We start from the raw sequence: 11,870 nt of genomic DNA, 5'->3' as shown, positions 1-11,870 counted from the left end.
GAGCATTATGGGAGAGCATGGACACAGCTCAGTCTGGTCTGAATACAGGTTCACTCCTCTGGCCCAGGACTCAGGAGGAAACATCAGCTGCAGAACCACTCTGGGCCTGCAGGACCTGCCAGCTGAGGACAGGACCAAAGAGACCACCGTTCGACTAAACCTGCTCTGTGAGTCCGAGTCCTGCGGTATGAGTCTGGCTCTTGCTGTCTGAATCTGAGTCTTGATGTCTGAGTCCTGCTGCATGAGTCCTATTAGTCTCAACCTGGTGTAATACTATGTTCAGACTTTGAGGATCTGGGTCAGACTGTCAGGATCCGGTTTAAACCTGTTCAGTCTTTGAGGCCCTGAACCCTGGTCCTTTCCTCTGCAGATGCTCCTGTGGTCACATCGATCTCAGACTCTGTTTCGGTCCTGGTTGGCTCTCCGCTCATTCTCACCTGTTCAGTGGAGGGAAACCCCGAGCCCACCATCAGCTGGAACTTCAAGGCAGCAGATGGTCTGTCTGTGCAGCGAGGTCTTGGACACCAGCTTGTCTTCACGGCTGTGAGTCTGTCTGAGGCTGGACCATATGAGTGCGAGGCCCGAAACACAGAAGGAAACCAGACCGCTGTTGTGGACATCACAGTTTACGGTAAGAGTGAAGCTGAGTTGTCTCCACGGTGTAAGAAGATTTGTATCGGAGGTTCAGGAGCAGGACTACCCCCCACCCCCACCCCCCACTCCCACCCTCCCTCTACACCTCTACCATGAATCTTCACACTTTTCCTGCCATGGCCCTAGTGAGCTGTTTGTCTCCTTAATGGATGTTTCTCAGGACAAGAGGAAGCATGTCTCTGACGCACCTGTCTGTCCTCTCTAGGTCCGCCCAGTAACACCTCCCTCTCAGTGAGTCCAGGTGAGGAGGTGTTGGAGGGTCAGCAGGTGACATTTATCTGCCACTCAGATGGAGCTTCACCCACCAGGCTGGTGCTGAGGAGGGAGGGGATGGAGCTTCAGAGGACTGACCCCATCTCATCCACCTCCTCCTCCTCCTCACTGTCCTTCAGCCTCTCCCCTGCCCAGCTGGAAGACTCTGCCCAGTATCAGTGTGAAGCCTCCAACCAGTATGGATCCCAGCTGGTGACCAGCTCCGTCATTGTCAGAGGTATTTATTTCTGCTCATTTTCAGAAACATTTACACCATGGGTTTTCAACCAGTGGTCCGTCGTCCACTGGTGGTCTGTGAAGGCATTGCCAGTGGTCCCTGACCATGTAATCAATATCAGTTTGCTGTTTTTTGTTTTTTTTTAAACATTTCCACATATTAGTCCCTACATATTGTTGGTGAATACCCAAATCCATGCAAACATATACAATTTAGTGAAGCCCAGATTACTTTCGGGATAAACTAGTGCCTATCTGGTCTACTGACCTCACAACAGTGGTCCTCGGGTTACGTCTTAGGGCAGAGACGCACCAAACCAACAGTCGGCTGTGTCTGTGAGCATTTGCCGGGGCTCATCTCCCTAGTGTGGCCCACACCACTGGCACTAGTCAGCCTCCGTAGGTGGCTTTTTGGCCAATTCCACTTGTGGAAATCAGCATCGGTGGTCAGGCCTCGTCAGTGAGAGAGAGTCCAGTCTGATTGGCTGCTGAGCTTAGCCAATCAGTGCACATGAAGAGCGCAGTCGGTTAAGCCTCTTAGTGTCAATGATTTCACCCATTTAGTGCAGTTTCCCCTTGTTTTTTTCCTCCACGACCTCCTCTCTTCTTCCACAACCCAAAGACCAAGGGCGGAGAACGGCAGCATCAGTTGCAGCTTCTTATCAGACGTATTCTCCATTAGAAACAGCTGTAAACAGCAGCTGTGTTGAATGAGAGCAGCTTTGTTTAAAGCTTTTACTTCCATTCTAGCTCTTCTTCTTTCCCTTTCTGAATGGCGAATACAGACACCGCCACCTGCTGGTAGGGGGAGTTATTACTGTCACGCAGGCGCAGAATGTAGTCGGCTGTTGGCTGTCGTGCTGTGTTCAAGTGTCACCGTTTCAACCCGACTGGCCCAGACGAAACCAACATGAGGCCACACAGAGGTCGGCCTAGTGTGGCTCTGCCCTTAGTCACAATGGTGGTCCCTGGGTCACAGTCATTTGAAAACCCCTGATTTACAGTCAACTTTTATTTTCAGGACTTCAACATGTTTAGTTTAGGTTCTGTGGGGGTGTTAGATTTCAGTTCCAGTTCAGTTTTTTTAGGAGTTTGAGCTTTAATGTTACTCTCAGAGAATGAATAGTTTCAGTTTTGTTCTTATTTACTTTATGTTTCAGTTGCATTCTTAATGGAAGCTCCTGAGCTTTAGTGAATTTAGAGACTTCACAGTCAAAGGAAGCCCTGTGGTGTGGACACACTCCTTCAGTGCTTAGTCCAAATAAATACTTGTAGGAAAATAAACTTTCTCCAGTTACATAAAAAAGAACAAGACAGAGGTCATTGTTTCTTGCAAGAAAAAATGAAAGAATGGAGGTTATTGCTCAACTTAAATCCAGATGTATCAAAACAAAACCTCTGGTCAGAAAACTTGGTGTGCAAGTAGACACTGCTCTTGACTTTAGGAGTTCAAGGCATAACTAACTCAGCCTACTATTTGAAGCAAATATCCCGACTCAGGGGCATCGTGTCAGCAGAAGACTTTGCCAGGTCTTCATCAAAAGAGTGTTAAACAACTAGAGCTTGTACAGAATGCTGCAGCAGAGTTTTAACTGAAACTCAGAGAACTGAGCACATTTTACACTGGCTGCCGGTTTCTTGTAGAGCTGATTTAAAGTGTTGCAATTGGCCTCTGATACTACTGGATCATAGTGACTGATACATTACTGTGCCCATCACTCTAATGCTGCAGCTGGTAAAGGTGGAGCTGATGGTAACTACCTTATATACTTATACTGTGAAGTACTTTACATCCTGCTGGGTAGCTGGTGGATTTTCCACCGGGATCAATAGAGTCTCATGGTTCTACTAGGTTTGGTTTGATTCATCTGGATCTGGAAAGGAACTGAAGTTATCAGGTACATGTAGTGCAGTAAAAAGTACACGGTTGGTCTCTGACATGGAGTCACAGTATGAAGTAGCAGGAGATGGAAGTACTCAAAGTACAAATACATCAAAATGTACTTAAGTACAGTGCTTAGTTTGTGTCCCATGATTTCACTATGTTCTGTCATTCTTCCAGCTCACCCTCTGCAGGTGGAGGTGAGTCCTCAGGTCTCAGCAGCAGCAGGTTCAGGTCTGATCCTGACCTGCACAGCCTCTGGGTGTCTCCACCCTCCCACCCTCACCTGGACCAGGAAGGACCAGAACATCCTCCGGAGGACGCAGCAGCAGGATGGACGGTCCCTACTGCACCTGCAGGACCTGGGCCTCCAGGATCAGGGGAGGTACAGCTGTGAGGCTGAGTGTGACTCCGTTGTCAGGACCAGAAACACCCAGGTCCACGTCTACTGTGAGTCTGACACACCTGAGACCAACCTTATACTGTGGCTGAGAGGGGACAAAAACCAGTCACTTTTTTCTTTTTCCTCCTGATAACAAAAACAGACTAAGAACAACAATACAAACAACAACAAACCAATAACATTCAAATAATAAATAACACATGCAGTTGATCATAAAGTCATAAGCAAATGGTTTCCTTTTCTTTTCTTTACACCTGGGAACAAGAACAGGCTCCACATCATTTCCTTGGGGAATGGAGCTTTGTGCGCTTCAGTTTCAGCAGAGTCGGAGCCAGGTCACACCTGCAGGGTTGTGGGGCAAACAGACACAAACCTGTTCTGTTGTTTTTCTTCTCTCCAGCGTTTCCATCTGATCCGGTTCTGGAAGATCCTGGCCCAATCCTGCTGGGTCAGGTGGCGGTCCTTCGCTGTTTTGTCACCAATGTCTTTTCGGCCAATCAGCTGAGGATTGAGTGGCTGTTGGGCAACACGACTATAGCGTCAGAGGTCTTTGGGTTCTCCAGTTCTTTACAAAACATCTCGTCTGATCTTCAGCACCAGGTCCAGGAGGACCAGCAGGTTCTTACCTGCAGAGGCCAGCTGCTGACAGAGGACGGAGACGTGTGGATGTCCAAGAGGGCCAGCGTCGCTCTGCTGGTCCACTGTGAGTGTCTGAGGACTTTTACCATGAAAGACCCACAGGAAGTGTTACAATAGTCATGTGATGCATTTGTTTTTAACAGCTCAATGTGTTGACAAGCTTAGGCCAGTTGGTTGACTTTACTGCAGCAGGACAGTCCACTGAGTACAGAGTCCTGGCTTCTTCCACTAAACACATCAGTCGACACAGTCTGCTGATCTGTCATCCAGTTTGCAGTTTCCACTGAGAGTCTGTAGCCCATATTGTTTTCTTGCAGACCTGTTTTGCTGAGTTCAGATCAGAATCTTATGGAAAACTACAAAATCCCAGTTTTGACTCTGTCACAGCACAGCTACATCCAGATTTGAGCCACCTGCATATGTGTCCCCAGATCCGATCCCTCTCCGACCTTGAATCAGAATCCATGTGGTTGTACTAATGTCTCCCTCATCTGCACATACGGCCCTTCGTCCTGTCGAGGTGGACTCAGACCTCTCCTGTTCTGTGTGCATAGCACTGAGCTAAAGTGTTAGACGTTTAGCTTATTCTCCATCATCAGGAGGTGTCTGATCGGTCCCAGATTCATCCTGCAGCCTGACTCCAGACCGCCACCAGAGTCATAAAGAACTAAAGAAGTGGAGGTCCTGCAGCAGATTCAACTCATGTTAAAATCAGATTTACTCAGATCCAGGTTTAATCCCAGTCCTGGTTTGTTTGTGCTCCAGACCCTCCAAGGAGAACTACCCTCTCAGTGAGTCCAGGTGAGGAGGTGGTGGAGGGTCAGCAGGTGACATTCATCTGCTGTTCAGAGGGAGCTCCACCCACCACACTAGTGCTGAGGAGGGAGGGGATGGAGCTTCAGAAGACTGATCCTGCCTCCCCCTCTCTCTCCTTCAGCCTCTCCTCTACCCAGCTGGAAGACTCTGGCCAGTACCAGTGTGAAGCTTCCAACCAGTACGGATCCCAGCTAGTGACCAGCTCCATCATTGTCAGAGGTACTGGATTCAATTTGATTTTCTCCACGTGAACCGGTTCTGTTTTTATTTTATTATAATTAATGACCATTTTTAATGTCAGATTAAACCTACAGACAAATAATAATAGTCCATCCATCCACTATCCTCCGCTTGTCCGGGGTCGGGTTGCGGTGGCAGAAGGTTCAGTGGGGTAGTCCAGATGTCCTTCTCCCCGGCGACATGTTACAGCTCCTCTGGCAGGATTCCAAGGTGTTCCCAGGCCAGATGAGATATATAATCTCTCCAGCATGTTCTAGGTCTGTCCCAGGGCCTCCTACCAGTTGGACGTTCCCAGAAAACATCCAAAGCGAGGGGCCCTGAAGGTGTCCTGATAAGATATCCAAACCACCTCACCTGGCTCCTTTCGAGTCATGCAGCAGGCTAGGTCAGGTACCAGGGTGTGTTAAGCCTGGGCTGCGCAGGCTAGCTCTAGCAACATGGAAAATAAAAATAAACTATTTATATGGAACCTGCAGCTCATTGTGCCTGACAAAATAAAAAAAGAAGAGAGCAGACATATAATCAGTACATTTAAAAAAGAGGACGCATGTCAAAGAAAACAACTTTGAAAAGAAATTAAATAGTATAATATTTACTATTTGTTTGAGATTTGTAGGGGAATTTTGACTGCAAATAAAATAAAGATTTAACCCCAAAACCTGCAAAGACATTGGCTGTAATTTTTTCTGCAGGTCTCTTGTCAGGCTGCAGGTAAAGCCTTGACCTCTCAGAGGGTCAGACTGTTGCCTGAGAGGCAAAACCCAGGGCAAAGAAAGTCTGATCCTTTCTCAGTGTTGATCGATAACCTCAATGCTGCGGGTATAGTCAACCTGACTCAGATCAGTGAAGCTGTATCAGCTCCTCTTTTCTCCTGTCTGGATTTCAGCATCGCTCGAAGAGATTTAGAGAGATATATACTTTATTGTTGTCACTGCATCATAAAAACATAACAAACCTTTGTCTGGCATCCACTCCCAGTTAGCAGCTGTCTAGTATAGTAGACCATACCAGATAAATAAATAAATCTAAATAAAATTCCACTCATAAATAGCTAAAATTCTAAAATTCCAACAATTAGCAATCTGTTTTTTCGATCGAAGCAGACAAAGTTTTGTTGTGTTTTTATGATGTAATGACAACACTAAAGTATCTGTTTAACCTCAGACTAGGGGAGGCTTTTCCTCTGGGCCCAGTTCAGGGCTTTGTGGGGCTCCACTCTGCACAGTTTCTGATGGCAAACCTTTTTTTCCAGCTCTTCGCAGCCTTTCTCTTCCTCTGTTCAGCCTCCAGATTCTTCTTCTGCTGCTGCTTTTTGTTTCATTGGCCTCCGTCTGTCCTGAGGGCTGTTATCGGAGTGCTCAGCATCTCCCTCCCTCACACAAAGCTGAGAGCTGTTGTGGACAGAAATAAATTCTGACTCGTCTGCTCAGTAATGTGCCAGACACTTCACAGGCCGATTATGACAAACTGAACCGAGGCCAGCTCTCATGCTGCTGATAATTCAGCTCTGGGATCAAACAGCAGAATGTGAACATGTCTCTATTAAGCAACATGTTGAAAATCTTGTAAAGAAACTTAGACTGAAGTTGGGGTCCTATCTTAGACACAGGACTTGTTTGTCTTTAGGAGCCAGAGAAAGGCTGGCTGCTGCTGCTAGTGTCTCATTGCAGGAACTTGCACCAGCACAGTATCTGCACAGTTCAGACTTTGATCGATCAGCTGCCTCCAAACCTTTGCAAACTTACTTCACAGCTCATTTCCTAGGTGGCACTAATGTTACTTACTTTATATACTGCTGAGTAGTTGTCTGTAGTAGTTATCTTGACATATGCATATTGCAATATTAATATGAATCTGCAAAGTAAATAATAACTAAAGTTACGACAGTGGTGCGATTGGTAGAGCAGTCGTCTCCCAACCGTAAGGTTGAAGGTTTGAATCTCGGTGCCTGCAGTGCGGTAAAAAGTACAGCATCTCTTTCCAGTCCATGTAGTGCAACAATATAGGTTTTATAAAACAAAAAAGACCTCACATGGCAAACTCAAGTCATGCTGAATCCTTCAAGTTCAAGTCCAGCTCAGAAGATTGAATCCTTCCACGCATCAAAAAAGGGAAAAACTCCCCCTTTAAATAACTTTACTCACCACTCACTGTCAAGGCCTTCATCCTTGCTCAGTCTTGGCAGCCATCCAATAGACTGATAAGCTTGTCCCCTCTCACCTGCTTTAAGGCTACTGGGGTCACCTCACAGCCCGTGTCACACTTATATACATTAAAATAAAGCAAATAAAAGCAAAAATAAAGCACACAGAGCAAATGAGAACAAATAAAGCAAACAAATTTTCAGCAGTCACAAGAAGACTTGGTTTAGGATGTGAATATGGTTTGTTTTCACTTTGTTTTTATTCAGGTCAGGGACAGCTTTATCTTCTAAATATGAATGCATAAAAACAAACAATACAATACAATGAATGCAAATTACAACTCATAATGGTGATAAACTGTATTCACAAAGCACCTTTCCAAATAAAGTTTCAAGGTGCTTTACATGGAAAAATCAAGATTAAGGTTTAAAAAAATTTACAACAGTGACTTCAAACTGCAAATTTAATATCTGTCAAATCAGACATCAGGTATTAGAACAGTAAAAGTTGTTTTAATGTTCTGAGAAGTGATTTAAAAGCTGTGGACCAAGACGTCCTTCAATCGAACCTTCAGCTGACATGATTCTGGAAGATGTTTCCTGCAGCCGCCGTCTCCGCCGGACAAACTCCACCCCACTGTTAAGTGTCTTGTCATTAGTTTCCATCTGACCTCCCTGCAGGTCTGTGGATTAGTCAGCAGACAAACCTCCCACACACATATTCCGTTTATCAGGCACAAAGGCAGGTAACTGAAGTCAGTCCAACTGCATGAACACTGTGCTAATGAAGTCTGCTACTGTGCTTGTGCTGTATCACCTTTAAGTGAATTTCCCACACTTCCTGTAGCTTTTCTTGGTTGCTGATTTAATCCAGCATCTGTTAAATCCAGTGGTTTCACATGGCTCAGAACACCTGTGTGAATCATGTGACCAGCACCATCCTCTGCACAAAGCTCTAACTTTCATTTGTTATCTTGTGCTCCAGCTCCTCCGAGGAACACCACAGTGATCGTCCTGCCCTCCTCAGTGGTCCACGTGGGACAAAATGTCACCGTATGCTGCCAAACCATCAGCTTCCCGCCATCGGCCATGATTCTGAAGAAACTGACCAATGGCACAGAGCTTTATTCCCCCAATGGCACCTTCCTATTGGTCAACGTCACGGCCAGAGACTCTGGGCTGTACCAAGTCAATGTGACCAATGACCTTGGATACCAGGTCAAAGTCTTCAGTATCAGTGTCAGAGGTCAGTCAGATCTGTTCAGGCCAGTACTCTGTGTCTGTCTGAGAATGAACATGGTAAAAGTAAAATCTCTGATTTCAGTTTTCAGACCTGTTACTTTCTAAGTCGTCCTCTCCCGCTCTTCATGCAGAGAGAAGCACCACACCTCCTCCCGGTCTCAGCGGCATCATCATCCCAGCCATCTGCATCGCTGCTGGGCTAGCAACTGCTGCTCTGCTCCTCGACTACCTGAGGAGATCCAGGAAGAAAGGCTTTTACCAGCTGCCCCAATCTGCTCCACCCTCAGCCTGAGGTTCACACTGGGCTGCCGAGTTCATCGTGTGGCTAACAAGTTTTAAACACGTCTACCATGTCCCTACAGTGTGGCTGCTGTCTCCCAGAATGCGCCTACTGACTTCCATCATGTGGCTCCACTATCCCTACATGTGGCTACCAGATCCCAACACGTCACCAGCATCTAAAAGCGTGTAGCTTACATTCCTCAGATGCGGCTACTAGGTCTCAGCATGGCTAACCTGTCCTAACATTTGGCTCTGATACGTGGCCATAGCTTCTAGTAACCCAGTGTGTGGCAGCCCCTCCCAGTGCGCGGCTACCACACGCCTACATTATGCTACCAGTTCCCAGAATATGACCACAATCTGCCAACAGGTGACTGCCAAGTTTAAACATTTTAACACTTTGCTACTCCATCCCGTCATGTGACCTCCACCTTCTCTGTGGCTACTAAGAACCAAGCTGTGACTGTCATCTGCCAAAGATGCAGCCAACAATGCCCAAACATGTGGAAACCACTTTCCAAAATGTGACTTTTACAATCCATTTGACTGATTCATCCCAATATGTGGAAATCACCTGACAACCTGCAGCTCCCACACCCTAGTATGTGGACACCGCATCACAACATGTGGCAACATGTGGCTGGTATCTGCCAGGTTCCAGTATGTGGCTATCATCTGGTATGTGATTACCACCTGCCAGGATCCCCAGCTGTGAATACTACCTGCCAACAGGTGCCACTGTTTCAGCGTGTGACTTTAATACCTCAACATGTGACTCAAAAAGGTACATCTTGTGTGTCTTAAAGATCGCTCCTATGTCCATGGTCAACCCGGAAGTCCTCTGGTCGACCGAGGATGTAGGATGTTCCAAGCCTCCTGTATCCTACCATGTCCTCAGTCTGTGGCTGCGTCTCCTAGCATGGGACTACTACATGACTACTGCCTCTTAGATATGTGATTACATATCCAAATGATATGTATAACATTGTTTGATACAACAAGTGAATGTGTGACTAGTGTTCTGGTACAGCCCTACCACATGCCAACTTGTTTTTATAACATTCCCATGCTTGGCTACAAGCTTCCATCATGTGACAACCAAGTGGGACCATGAGGCTACCAGTCCTGTGCATGTGTGTACCACAGCCCAGCCAGGTGAGCACTGCTGGACACTAGCCTCTGGTAAATGTTTCATATTAAGCCACAGTGTGCTGTCAGCTTTCGGTCGCTTTGCAGCACATTGAAAGGTATCTTTGTTTTCAGTGAACCGTCCCTTTACCTGCTTGGCCTGAAAAACCGCTTCAGCTCTTTATGTTTAACCCGTGACCCGTTGTCTCACTGATGGAAAGAGACAAAAGCAGAAGGTTTCTTTATGTGGGAGCCCCTCGGTCTGCTACTGCTGCAGCTTCAGGGGTCACCACGTTGCTCTACAGTGTTTGTGCTGGAGGTGACGTGAGTTGAACGCAGATATGTGTACAGTTCCTCACGCTGTGCTTTTATTAAAGATTTTTATTTCTTCACTCCTGTCCCAGAGCTTGTTGGAGCATGATTTGATTTCCTGTGATTCAGCGGGTGATCGGCTTTCCCTTTCACTTCTGTCAGACTCAGTTTACTGGAAGTCTCACTGTGACTATGGAGACCCCATGCTGCTGCTCAGACCATCAGGTCTGAGGACACTTTAAAACACAGGCTCTGCTTGTTTCTCTGGGTTTTTACTGACAGATTTAGCTCTGAGAGAATCGTCCTCATTTGTCAAAGCTGCTGGAACATTCACATGTCAGTACAAATGTACAAAGGTTTTTCTGCACACATTAAATCTGAGCTGTGTTTAAAGCTTCCTATTCTCTGGGGGCCAAGGGGTTAAAATGGCTGTCTCTCTCTTCTGGCTGTAAAAAGGCCTAAACAGCCCCGAACGAATTAAACAAAACATAGTTTTTATAGTTGGAAGAACACACAGTCGCTATACAAGTATAAGACCATTTACCATTTACAGTCCCTGTGTGGGGGGCTGGATTATGGGGGCGGCTGTGGCTCAGGAGGTAGAGCGGGTTGTTTCCTAACCGGAGGATTAGCAGTTCGATTCCCGGCTTGTCCAGTCAACATGTCGAGGTGTCCTTGAGCAAGACACTGAACCCCCAGTTGCTCCCGGTGATGTCACTGGTGTGTGATTGCGTGAGTGCTTGGGAGTGTGAATGGCAGAATAATGTGAAAGTGCTGTAAAAGCATAGAAAGGCGCTATACAAGTATAAGACCATTAACCATTTACAGTCCCCTGCATGATCAGGTTCTCACTTATGAGCAGTGGATCCAGCCTGGGGGGGCAGGACCCCCACAGAGGCTCTCGAGATGGCCCATGGAGCAGGAACAGAATTCTACTACATTCTGTTTTGTCTTTTTTCTTAATACTGTCAAGTTTGACCTTTTCAGGCCTCTGAAAGTTTTTTGTATGACACAATCTGAGAGGAAAAAAAAAATCAGCACATCGGGCTCAAAGGGTTTCGAGTTCACACAGATGTTGGAAACCCCTTTTAAATCTAGTGTTAACATCTTTAACATCGAGTTAATCTCCTGCTGCCATTGTGTGTATCTGTCAGAACAAAGTCAACACCTTCTGGTGAGATGTGACCGCAGCTAATGTCAAAATGTTAAATGCCTAAGTGGTGTAACAGCTGTATTTTCTAGTGCTTTCACAAATGTAAATAGAAAATGACAAACACGAATACACACACACACACACACACAAAAACAAAACAAAACAAGTGAAGAAAAGCAGCTATGGAACAGGTCATTTTCTGATCATGTCAGTCATTCCCCCAGTGAAAGCAAAGTAAACAACAGTTAGTCGTGATTCAACAGTGCTCCTGCCTCACAAGGTCGAAACTATGAGAAAAAAGTTCTTTTGTTAAACTGTTAACATAAAGATGGAACAAGGATTTGACTTTGGATGACCCTGACATGTGAGTGGCTTTAAATCATTGATCGACCAGATTTAAGTATTGCTGCCATGTCTGGTGTCAGCCACATAAGTCTGTAAATAATGTTCAGTGAAGTCAAGTTCTTGAAGACAGAATTGTTTGAGG

General features: G+C 46.1%; 1 protein-coding gene across 1 annotated transcript in view; it reads left to right on the top strand.

The window, feature by feature from the left end:
* The window catches only part of vcam1b (vascular cell adhesion molecule 1b), a 12,660-nt gene extending 1,837 nt beyond the window's left edge, over positions 1–10,823 (top strand). Inside the window, exons 4-11 of the mRNA XM_020609086.1 lie at positions 4–167; positions 371–631; positions 860–1,144; positions 3,206–3,475; positions 3,829–4,131; positions 4,833–5,102; positions 8,252–8,512; positions 8,640–10,823. Of these exons, the coding sequence (XP_020464742.1) occupies positions 4–167; positions 371–631; positions 860–1,144; positions 3,206–3,475; positions 3,829–4,131; positions 4,833–5,102; positions 8,252–8,512; positions 8,640–8,800 (1,975 nt within the window). The 3' untranslated portion in view covers positions 8,801–10,823. The remainder of the gene's footprint in view (positions 1–3; positions 168–370; positions 632–859; positions 1,145–3,205; positions 3,476–3,828; positions 4,132–4,832; positions 5,103–8,251; positions 8,513–8,639) is intronic.
* Positions 10,824–11,870: the final 1,047 nt, after the last annotated feature.

The sequence above is a fragment of the Monopterus albus genome, unplaced genomic scaffold (genome assembly GCF_001952655.1).
Source record: "Monopterus albus unplaced genomic scaffold, M_albus_1.0 scaffold98.1, whole genome shotgun sequence".
Classification (NCBI taxonomy): domain Eukaryota; kingdom Metazoa; phylum Chordata; class Actinopteri; order Synbranchiformes; family Synbranchidae; genus Monopterus; species Monopterus albus.
The sequence above is the reverse complement of the archived record's forward strand: the minus strand, read 5'-3'. Positions and strand labels throughout refer to the sequence as shown.